Source organism: Anolis sagrei, chromosome 1 (assembly GCF_037176765.1).
Source record: "Anolis sagrei isolate rAnoSag1 chromosome 1, rAnoSag1.mat, whole genome shotgun sequence".
Classification (NCBI taxonomy): domain Eukaryota; kingdom Metazoa; phylum Chordata; class Lepidosauria; order Squamata; family Dactyloidae; genus Anolis; species Anolis sagrei.
In genome coordinates this window covers 197042188-197054672 of record NC_090021.1, presented here as the reverse complement: position 1 = coordinate 197054672, position 12485 = coordinate 197042188, and the positions used below count along the sequence as shown (strand labels likewise).

General features: G+C 39.6%; 1 protein-coding gene across 3 annotated transcripts in view; it reads left to right on the top strand.

Moving 5' to 3' along the window:
• CSRNP3 (cysteine and serine rich nuclear protein 3) overlaps positions 1-11969 on the top strand; it is a 119637-nt gene extending 107668 nt beyond the window's left edge. For all 3 annotated transcript variants that reach the window (XM_060778261.2, XM_060778271.2, XM_060778280.2), the window contains 2 exons: positions 1116-1412; positions 3646-11969. In XM_060778261.2, coding sequence (XP_060634244.2) covers positions 1116-1412; positions 3646-4719 — 1371 coding nt within the window. In that variant the 3' untranslated portion in view covers positions 4720-11969. The remainder of the gene's footprint in view (positions 1-1115; positions 1413-3645) is intronic.
• Positions 11970-12485: the final 516 nt, after the last annotated feature.

Below are 12485 nucleotides of genomic sequence, written 5' to 3'. Positions count from 1 at the left end.
CCGAATCAAACTCAGCCCCCTGAATCAAACGCAGCCCCCCGGAATCAAACTCAGCCCCCTTCTGAATCAAAATCCTGGCTACAGGCCTGTCTCTCAGCCATTTAAGAACAGGGAAAATCTTTCCCATAAAAACAGACCTAATCACGTCTTGCTTTGGAAAGCGTCTCTGCTGTGATTGATATGGTCTAAAAAAAAACCCTCTACAGAGAACAGCCATTTGAGATCCTTGGGATGGCTACAAGAATTTGGGAAGTTATCTACCTCCACCCTATGCATTTCCCACTGCCACAGCCACAGTTTCAGTCTTTAGGGAGACCCTGCTGTATATGTCATGGCCAATGGATTTCTGGTTAGCATTAATGTGAACTATGGCACAGTCTCACCTTTGCTGTTTGCCAGTCTTCTATCATTTTGCACATGTTTTGAAAATAACTGTGTTTACCTGAACATCCCTTAGTCATTAGCTGTGGAGAGCCGGATGAGCTCCCTCTGTCAGCTCTAGCTCCCCAAGCGGGGACATGAGAGAAGCCTCCCACAAGGATGATAAAAACATCAAATCATTCGGGCGTCCCCTGGGCAATGTCCTTGCAGACGGCCAATTCTCTCACGCCAGAAGTGACTTGCAGTTTCTCAAGTCGCTCCTGACACGACAAACAATTTTTTTTGCTGTTTTGAGCACCTTTAGTACTGAATTAGTAATGCATTTTAGGTGTAATTGTCTGAAGATTGGAGAGGGCACCTTTACTTTTCAGGGCCACATATAAGAGGGAATTTTAGTAGGTGTTCCTTGTCACACAACCAGGTAACAAGCAACATCTGCTGAAATTTCTCTCTTCTGCACAGTCATTAAAGTCTCAAAAGCTGTCTCATGAATCTTGCTCTGTTGTTTTACTCTTGCGAATCTTGTTCTGTTGTTTTATAATAAACTGTTCATTGTAATGAGATGTGGGGCACAAAACCTTTTAAATAATAAAATACTAATAAATAAATTGCTTTGAAGAATAAATTCTCATGCTTCTAGTATGTGAGTCATTTCTCTGAAACTGTTTTCCAAGCTCAAATGTCTCTGCTTGTTAGTGAAGCCCTGATGCTTCTTTACTGCCTGTTTCTTCCAGATGACTAAAAACGGCACGGTGGAGTCAGAGGAAGCAAACACTTTGACGTTGGATGACATTTCTGATGATGATATAGATCTCGACAACACGGAAGTTGATGAGTACTTCTTTCTACAACCTCTGCCAACAAAAAAGCGAAGGGCACTCCTGCGAGCCTCTGGAGTCAAGAAGATAGATGTGGAAGAAAAACACGAGCTGCGGGCCATCCGTCTTTCGAGGGAAGACTGCGGCTGTGACTGTCGAGTCTTTTGTGACCCAGAAACTTGTACTTGCAGTCTTGCAGGCATAAAATGCCAGGTGAGAGCTGAACTGGAGTACACTGGGGTGGGGAGTCTGGGAACCAATTTATATTTTCATATATGGAAGCTAGTGTGGAGAACTACAACTTTGGGAGACCACACATTAAAAACTTGCCAGCCAGGGAAACCCCTTGAGTGACTTTGGGCAAAGTCACACTTCCTCAATCTCAGAGAAGGGCGGTGATAAATGGTGCACTAGAACACATGCATAAATGCACACTTTTTTAAAAAAAACCTGAAGTGATAAAATTTTAGGAAAGGAAGAGGAGGAGGAGGATATTCCACAAAGCTGGCTATGATGCAAAATAATGGTTAGTACCTACTTGCCAAGCATTAAAAAACAAGCTGTCTTTGAACACATACAAGGACCTCGTCACATTGAGGTCCTTGATGTGGGGGACAATGAGAGGGACCCGTAGGGTTGTGTAGTGGGGTGAATCTGTCGCCCAGCACCTTGCATTACGTGCACCACACGCATGCCCATCACTTGCCAGAATGTGCAGCTTTTCATCATGTCCCCATGATTCTCCACCTGAACACGGTAGTCTCCTGTGTTCAGGTTTCCCCATCCTACAACATTCCACTGACATAGCCAGCACAGAGCCCTGCTGGAAATAGATATGTGTCATGTGATGAGATGTAGTGGGCTCTGCGCTGACTGTGTGGGTGAAGTGTGGTAGGACAGGGAATTTCTTTAATGTGATGAGGTCCTTAGTCTCTGAAGTCGTCATCAGAACCAGAGGCAGACTAATTGTCTCCTTTTGCAAATGAAATCCACTCCTTTTCCCAAAGCATTTTTGGGAGAGCAAGTTCTATTATTAGATAACTGGAAACTCTTCTGATTCTACTGCACATCATCAAGATATTTACTAGTCGATCTTAAACCTACTAGAAGGAATATGAGGTACATCTATTTAATAGTTTTAAAATGTTTTAATCCACTTTGTGTTCATATTTAATAATGTTAAATGGATTGAATGATCAGTTTCTGCACTGGGACCATCTGAAATCACACGGACAACAAACATCTCTACATTATAATAGCATTTATTTTTCACAAAATGGACCTGAATGTCCACTTCCAATTTTGAAAACAAGGGATGTGAGTTCATGTAGAGGGACCCTGAGATCTATTTGAAGGAAGCTAGAATGAACAGTCATTCACTGTTTTTGCCCCATTGCAATATTTTGGGAGTAATAGTAGCACCCTTTGGGCACTTTTCCTACCCGAATTAATCATGCGTGTTATCTAATAGTAAAAAGCCTTGTGGTCCATTTTTTTTAAAAAAATCAGAAGTTAATAGTCTTTAAATGGAGTAAATTATCTTCATGCCTATATGACAAATAGTTGATGTTATTCTATTGTGGCATTAGCACAGCATTGCAGATTCATATTTCTTCTATGGAGCCCCTGGTGGTGCAGTGGGTTAAACCCTTGTGCCAGCAGGACTGCTGACCGATGGGTGAGCAGTTCAAATCTGGGGAGAGTGGGGTGAGCTCCCATCTGTCAGCTTCAGCTTCCCATGCAGGGACATGAGAGAAACCTTCCACAGGATAGTAAAACATCTGGGTATCCCCTAGGTAATGTCCTTGCAGACAGCCAATTCTTGCACACCAGAAGTGACTTGCAATTTCTCAAGTCACTCCTGGCATGAAAAAAAATGGCTGTTGCAAGTGTAATTTCCTCAGCAGTTAAGCACTTGACTGAAGATTCAGGGATCAAATAACACACCTCAACAATCCTGACCTCTGGCATAATTGTTACCTCCTCCAACACATACATAGTAAAGTTTTATCTCAGCATACACAGTAGGTTTTCAGATAATCCTAAATCGGACAGCTGATTTTGGTTTCAGATGGTGAGCCTTGATGAGACTGAAACAAAAGTGTCAGTTAGCAACAATTAGACCCTGTATATTTAAAAAGTGTGTATTGAAAGGGGCCTCTAATTTCTCTCCAAAGTCACCAACCCTTACATCTGTACTGCTCCCAGTATCTTTAATAGAGGCTTTGATTTTGATGTTCTTCATTTTTGATCTATCTCTTTTTTGAATATATTTCAGCCCAAAAAATAAAATAAAAAAGATGACCCAGAAGGTTTTAACTGGTGCAATTAATCTTGCTGAAATTCCTTGGTTTGTCAGTTTCTTCCTTATCAAAATTATGCAATTTGCTTGTTCCCACCCTCCTATTTTCAGACATGCATTTATTCCATGCTTTCTCTTCTTAAGGTGGATCGTATGTCATTCCCGTGTGGTTGCACTAAAGAAGGATGTAGCAATACGGCAGGCAGAATAGAATTTAATCCCATCCGTGTTCGGACTCACTTTTTGCACACTATAATGAAACTTGAATTGGAGAAAAACAGAGAGCAGCAAGTCCCTGCACTGAACGGGTGCCACGGTGAGATCAGTGCTCATAGCAGTTCAATGGGCCCCGCAACCCACCCACTGGAATATTCAGTCCCAGACAACTTTGAAATTGAAGCAGAACCTCGAGGGACTGTGATGCACTTGCAGTCGGTTGATGATTTGGGATGCCCAGGAGAGGAGGAGGAAGAAGAGGAGGAAGATGCGAGCAGTTTTTGTAGTGGAGTCACAGATTCCAGCACACAGAGTTTAGCACCCAGTGAAACAGATGAAGATGAGGAGGAGGAGGAAGAGGAGGAAGAGGATGACGAAGATGAGGAGGATGAGGATGAAGAAGAGAAGGTGGATGACTTTGTGGAAGGGTTGGGTGCTCACGCTGATATGGTTCAAGCACTTCCTTCTGTCCTTTGCTATTCTGACAGCACTGCCATGCATGAAAACCATTCGAAGGCAACCTCCTACTACACAAATGCTTCTTCACTTTATTACCAAATAGAGAACCACAACCCTGGCACTCCTAATCAGATTCGGGAGACTTACTCTGAAAGGGACGCTGTTAAAAATGGTAATATTTCTCTGGTGCCTTACAACCCAACGTCAGAACAGTTAGTGGACTATACGCGGCAATCAGAGGAAAATTACGGCAGTTCACTTTATCCATCTTCAAATCCATCTGTCATAGTATGCTGCTCTTCTTCAGAAAGCGACAATGCTATTCCATGTAGTAGTTTGTACACTGAGCATAGGCCGAGGCACTCCCAAGTGGACTTTCCCTCATACTTGAAAAGCCCTTCACAAGATGGATTTGTTTCTGCTCTGAACGGTGGTGCTCACCTCCCAGAGCATCCCACCGAGAATTCACTTAGCCTTTCGGAAAAGAGCAGACTGCATGAAGAGTGTATCAAATCACCTGTCATGGAAACAGTACCTGTTTAAATTATTTTAGGACTGAATCCCTTCTATTTAAATGCACTCTGTTGTAACTGGATTCCTTGGAATTTTCTTCTTTTTTTACGCCGTGGAGACAAAGGGACAGATTCTGATTAACATTTTTTTGTTTCTTTATTTCAAGCTATATTGGCTTAGCCATTGCACAAAAAAAAGGTTAGTGTACAAAGTAAACTGTAAAATGGGGAAATCAAATGGTCTTTTGATACAAAATACCTAGATTTTAAAAAACGGAATGCAACAAAACAAACAAGTTTTTCGTTTTCTGGTCAGGTCCCATGCAAGATAATGAAAGTTTTACTTTGGAATCCTCATGTTTAGAGTTCTAAATTTTCACATCTATTTGAAGATGGTGAATTTTTAAATGTCGATGTAATTAATTACAGAAAACCCACAACTACCCTGAATTGTTTAGTAATGTATATTTTTTATTTAGGTAGCTTTGTATTCCTGTCTTGAGAAATTGGAGCTGAACATTTGAGCAGAACAGCACAGCCACTTCAAATTGTGTTAGGCAGACTATGTTTCTCTTTTGCGATGGTGTTTAAAGTTGACATGGAGTTACATTTCTTTGATCTGTCCTGGAGTCAATTCATAGGTGGAACCTAAAGATCTAAGTGGAAGAACGATTGGTTGGGCACATTTCATTTATTTCAGTTTGCACGGAGGCCTTGTTGGTGCATCAACAAAATCTCCCCAGAATGAAATGAAGGATGGGCATCAGCCCTGTTTGTTTAAATTAATCTGATAGGTGTGAATGTTTTCTAGAAAATTGAAATGTTAGACAATCCGCAGATTTTTTAAAAAAGTTGCCAACACAACCAGGAAGTTGAGCAGAATTCAGCCAAATTTAACTAATTGGGATTGGCTCATGTGGTTTGTTATTTTATTTTAGCTTTTCACCACTCCATCTTCTTTCCAGAAGCTCCCAAGGAAATGAACAATGTGAAACATCCAGCTACTTTTCATATCCTCCCCAACATGCAGGGATTTTCTGCCATCACCCATACCATACAGCACCTTTTTCATCTGCAGAAAGCTGTTTTTACCAGACAGTTATGTATACAATTCAAAGAAGGACCCCAATTAGGCCTTGTACCTTAGTGGAGCACTTTCTGTTTTTCTACGGCTGCTTCTTTACACAGCTTTGGTAATATGTACAATTGGGAGCCCTCACGATATCTCCATTGACTTGCTTCTATTTCTGTTGATTGCATTTCTAAGCAGCTCAGGACTGAATACATGGATCTCCCTACCTCAAATGCAAATTGATCTTCATGACAACTCTATGAGATAGTTGAAAGACAAATGGCCCACTTTTATTTTGTGGGATTTGTGTCTTAACTGAGGTTGTACTGTGTTTTCCTGGTTGTAGGCCAATCCTTTAACCTTGACATTGCACTTGTTCTCAGTTAAATCTTGTGCATTGTCTCTCTCTTACTTACATAGATATTAAACCATGTGTGAAGCTGTCACATGAAAAAGGGTAACATTTCTAAGATAATGTAAACTTAGCCTTATGTTCTGGTGAAATCAATGGGACTACATTAAACTGTAAGTCTTTCATTCTGCTTAGTTGGACTTGTTGCAACTGCACTTTGATGGATTGTACACACTGTGCTCACTTTCAAAAGCAAAATGCTAGTTTTTGCATGCACATCCTTTTGTTGCCCTGCATCTGTACAGCTACTCAATGCACTTTAGTGCTTCCTCTTACTTTTGGGGTTATGAAAAATATCGGAGATGATGTCAGCTTTTGTTCTCATTTTTTTAAAAAAAAAAAAATTACATGGGCAGCATGCAAATACTACCAGGAAGAGCTTGTGTAGATTCCCCATGCCAATTACAGAATGCTTCCATCAGCCATTCATAAGAGGAGAGCATTATTCTATTTGTTGAAAAAAGGACAGACTGTGAGTACTTGCAAATGGAAGATGGAGACAGTGTTTGAGGGCATTTAGCCGTTCCCTTCAATGCGAGATGAGATTTCAATGACAGTCTGATACATGCATGAAAGGCTTTGTCTGAAAATTAACATATGTCAACAGCAACACAGGCAGTCCCCAAGTTATGAACAGTCCCCAAGTTATGTAGGTTTGTTTTTAAGTTGAATTTGTATGTAAGTCAGAACAGGTATATTTTTAAGTGTAACTCCAAATACACACACACACAAACTTTGGATAGCATAGAGAAGGGTTAACACCCCTGCGGTGTTTGTTTTGCTCTCTTTGCCCTTTTTCAGAAGATTTTACCTCCTTTACTGTCCCCATGATAATTAGAATTTGAAAAAAAATGGCTTGTTGTGGAAACAAGGATTGGTGAGACAACTTCAGTGGAGCTCCCTTTTCCCCATGATTACTCTTTCAGGAATGAATTTCCCAAGGGGTAGATTATCTCACTTCCTGTTGTCTCACCTCTGTTCTTAACATTAAGTCATTTGTAAGTCAGATGTTTGTAACTCTGGGACTACCTGTATATCCATAAATGACCATTTTTATTTAAGGACTTAAACCAAAACTCCTAGCTGCTGTTATTAATTGACGGATGTACTACTCCAGACTTGTGTTCATATGGAACTTTTGCACACATTGTCTTCTCCATTTACTTCATCGGAGAAAACAGATCTGTGTCTGCAAAGGACTGCAGGCCAGATCTGTTTCCTTCATTGAAGTCAGTTGGGTATTTCTGCAGGCACCAGAGCACTGCAAACATATTAGAGCATGAGCTCGGGCAGATCCAACTAGAAAACATCAATTTATGATTTCTTATTAGATCACATGAATGATGCCTATATATGGAGTTTGTTTCCAAAATGTTCCAAATTGGAAAAAGAGCTAAGGATATGAATCCTTTTGCTACAAAATGCAGATTTCCAAGTCCTATAACAAAGTAATTTGACAGATTTTGATAGTTTTAATTTATGCATAATATTCTACTCCTAGCCAACTATGTGTTGCCACCTATAGCTCAAATTTCAATTATTTTTATTTTTATTTATTTTTTTGGATTTAGTATCTTTGAAAACAAACTCAACATGTGGGTAACACAGACAACAAAAAGCTGTCTTCTGGCTTTCCCACTGAATAGCCAAGTCTGAGTTTTTCCTGGTTCAGGTATCACAACTCACAATATATGTACATATATACCTGTTGAAGCTCTACTTTTGCAAAATTACAAATTAATATGTCATCATTTTTAATAATGGCAATGCCCAGTGCTTTGAATGTATCCTTGCTTCTTTAAAGTATAAGATACTACTACTTGTTTGGGTAATTCTACCTTTTTTTGGTAAATGCTCAGCCTAGAAACCAATTAGTTAGTGAGGAGGAAGCCCCTTGTGTGGATGAAACAGCTGTGTGGCATGCACAATCCCTTACAGCAGTGGTTCCCAACCTCTGGTTCTCCAGGTGTTTTGGACTTCAACTCCCAGAAATCCCAGCCCTCTTACCAACTGTTAGGAATTGTAGGAGCTGAGGTCCAAAACACCTGGAGAACCAAAGGTTGGGAACCACTGCCTTACAGCCTGGCACTGTGATAAAAAAATAATTAACAAAATCTGTTTTTAATTATAATTAATAGAGTTACCACTTTCTGAGAAATGTTTAGCAGAATTGTATATATCATATTGAAATACATTTTTGGCTCGTGACTGTAGACTGAAGGAAACAATCTTAACTTCAGTTTATTTATTGGTTTCCATTGGGAAATGCACATTTTCTGCCTGCTCCCAGGGAGGGGACATGGCCCGGCTGTCCATCAGTTCAGATTACAAAGAGCCATGTAACTGTATAAAGCCTTAAGCTTTTTTTAAATTCGTTTTGTTCATGATTTTGGGTCATCTACCTGCTGGGTCAACATCTGCCTCGCAGCCAGGCCCAGAGTTTCTTGGATGTCAGGAAGGAGCTGAGCTTGCTTCCCATTAATTCTCTTGTACTTGACAGCCCTGAGGATTTCTTTCAGACTTATCCTGCTGTCTTCTTTTGGCCATATGTAGCACAATACATGGGAGAGGAAGATGGGATGAACTCCTGTGGCTCGGTTCTTTAAGTGCTGTATTTCCTGCATTGTTACGGTTTTGGTTTTATATCTGTGAACTTACCTCTATGTGCCAAACGGCTTATTGTGACTAAATGGCAAATAACAGTGAATGTGTTTTGTACAAGTTTTGCATGTTATCTTTCCTTTTCACGGTGGCTGTCTAGGTCACACAGATATTGAAGATGATCCAGCTGAGTGCATCATATACTTGATCCGTTAGTTTTGGATGCTAGTCAGCAAGTGTGAAACACAGCGTCGCTGCTGGAGATATTCATTCTTTCTGCCCACTCATGTCGAATGCAAAATTACCCCACACACATCAAAATTAGCTGGATGGGAAGAAAACCACTGGCAGCACGTTCCTAACCAATCTGAAGAGCATATCTTTATTGACCATTTGAGATGGGCAGATTCTAATGGAATAGACTTCTAACTCATCTCCCCAGAATTGAATTTGTTTGGGATTGTGAATTGTCACAATCCAGAGGGCCTTGTCATGACCAGGGAATTCTTCTCACATACAAGGTCATGTAGAGAATGTGGAAAAATCTAAGATGCCTGGTAAACTAAAAGACTACCAAGACCTACAGGGGATTCCATGTTACCACTCTCCTGCTATATCAGTTTATTCTCTTTCTGGGGAAATATTCATAATTGTTTTTTCAATTCAGTATAAAAAATGCATTGTTTGGGGAAAATATATAGTTTGATGCACTCTGAGTAAGATTGACAGTAAACCAGGGATACACAACATTGATTATGTAATATACATTTGACCTTACTATACGTATGCATTATAGCCATTGCATAAAATTATTATTTTTCTAATGGCCATGTATATAGTACATGAGCCAGTGCTGTGTAGTGGTTGGAGCATTACACTCAAATGTTTGAATTCCTGTTTGGCCATGGAAACCCACCAGGTGACCAAGCAAGCCACATTTTCTCAGCCTCAGAGAAAGGCAAATGTACTAAATGAGACCTTGAGGGTGTGAGGCAATTAGAATAACAAAGCACAACTTTGCTATGAACCTTAAACAAATTGCTTTGTTTCACAGTTATAGGTGCATCTTAGTGTGGAAACAGAAGATTTTTTTTTCCTGTGCTAGGAGTGGCTTGAGAAACTGCAAGTTGCTTCTGGTGTGAGAGAATTGGCTGTCGGCAAGGATATTGCCCAGGGGATGACCGGATGTTTGATTTTTTTAAACCATCCTTGTTGGAGGCTTCTCTCATGTCACCACATGGTGATCTGGAGTTGACAGAGGGAGCTCAACCCACCTTCCCCAGATTCGAACCACTGACTTGTCAGTCAGCAGTCCTGCTGGCACAAGGGTTTAACCTACTGCGCCACCGGGGGCTCCAATGGAGAGGATGAAACTAGTGTAAAGTCACATGCATTCTATTCCGTTACTGCAGACACTTAGCATCTTTCGAACTAAATAGTGCAACTTTTAAACCATATTTCAGTATTCAGCAATCCAGATTAAGAAAATATCTGAAGTAGGAGCATACAAATGGCATCAGTCTTTATGTGGAAACTCTCTGCATGATCAGGACCCTGATTTTTCAAGTTTCCAAATAATGCGACCAATCTTATATCTGGCTCTGGCTGTCATTCATATAGTCACTCTCCATCTGAGGGAAAAGGCAGGAGAGGGAACAGGATCAGCAACTTTCCCTCCTCATATTTTCAACTACGCTATTTACAGTCTGAAAAGGGCTCTGAAAATTATATTGATCCATCTCTGTGCCATTTTATCGAATGCAATAGCAAGGGGAAAAGAAGGTGCTGAACAGTTAAACCAGGAAGGGCAAAGGTTATCTAGAGCTGGCCTGGAAGCCAGACCTTATACAGTATATACTCCTCAGGTGGAAATTATAGGGCCTGAGTCTTTGGGGAAAACTTTTCACTTACTGGTTTAATATCTAACACCTTACGCCATCATTGGTATTCTATTGCTTGCATTTTCTTCCAGTGGACAAAAGTCTCAATGAAATGTATCTGGAGTTCAGTTCATGAAAACACGTGTATAGCGTTCTATGAGCTTTTTACCAGAAATTGAATAATGCATAAATAATGAAAAAGGAGTTGTATCCCCAAGAGCCCGTGTCTTGTCATGAAACCAACCCACTCCTGTTCTTATTTTATTGTTTTACCTGGTGCAAGAGCTGTTCAGAATCAAAACCATTCATATGTGGAGCACTGTTATTAATCCACATATGCAACACAAAACTTTTGTAGGAATTACGGAGTTTATGTTGAGTGATAAAACAAACTCTATCAACACTGACCATTAAAACACAGAGACTTGTGATCTTGAAAAAACCCTCTTCAAATAATACCTACTGTTGTAAGATTTACAATACTTGCCTTAGACCCCTTCTCCATTTTATACCCTCTGATGTAAAATTCATCAGAAACTTTGTGGTCCAGAATGCTTCTCATTAATGATACATATTTACTGTGGATGAGTAGATTATCTAATAGTTTTCCCAGTCAATTGTTCTTTGGGAATGGGAATAATTGAAAAGAATGATTCAAAATTGGTGCAGACTCTAATAATTACAGTGATATGTAATCATGAAACAACTATAATAATTTCAGCCAACAACTTTCAGGGCAAATGCACAGACTTCCCTGTTATGAGTCCTATACAAAACTGTTCTTACTCAGTTGTGTACTCAATCATATTCTGAGCAGGACGGTCACAGGCATCAGTCCCTACAGAATTCAAATTTTAGAGGTTGTTGTCCATTTCTATTCCTTCAACATTTTTTTCTTCCTCCTTCCTGTCCAAGAAACCTATGAGACAAGAATGTTAACAAAATATACACAGAAATGCTAATTGCCATTATACTGTCCATGTGTTGATTCAATTTCTTTTATCTGCAACCTCACACAAACCAAAATGTCGACAATAAAAATCTTAACCTGATCCTTATGGTGTAATCTTTATTTTAACTATATCCTTCTGTATTTATGTTTTCCGTATTTATGATGAATGACATGTAATTTGATGTATTTATTGTGGCTTATTTCTGCAATGTATATATTAAAAATAAGCATTTATAAGTCTTAAAATTAGGTTATTTTTTTTCTTAGTGGCACTCGTATTATGCTGTATTTTTACTATATATTGTACAATATATATTTATTGTCCATTTGTTTGCAACAAAGTAAATCAGGTTTCTACGTTAAACTGATTATTGTCTCTTTTGTACTGTACTGTGTATGTGTGAAGTACTTAAAATATTCATGTCTTTTTTGTTCATATAAGAACAACTACTTTCACGTCTGGAAAACTAACTAGGATTTTTCAAAAGTGACATCCACCATGTCACTTTGAATTATTTAGACCAGTGGTTCTCATCCTTCCTAATGCCATGACTCTTAATACAGTTCCTCACGTTGTGGTGACCCTCAACCATAAAATTATTTTCGTTGCTACTTCATAACTGTAATTTTGCTACTGTTATGAATCGTAATGTAAATATCTGATATGCAGGATATATTTTCATTCACCGGACCAAATATGGCACAAATATCCGATACACCCAAATTTGAGTGCTGGTGGTGGTGGTGGTGGGGGAGGGGATTGATTTTGTCATTTGGGAATTGTAGTTGCTGGGATTTATAGTTCACCTACAGTCAAAGAGCACTTTCCCCCCCTACCTTGAAGGGATGCAAGTCTCTCTCCAGCCTCACACACTCTTCC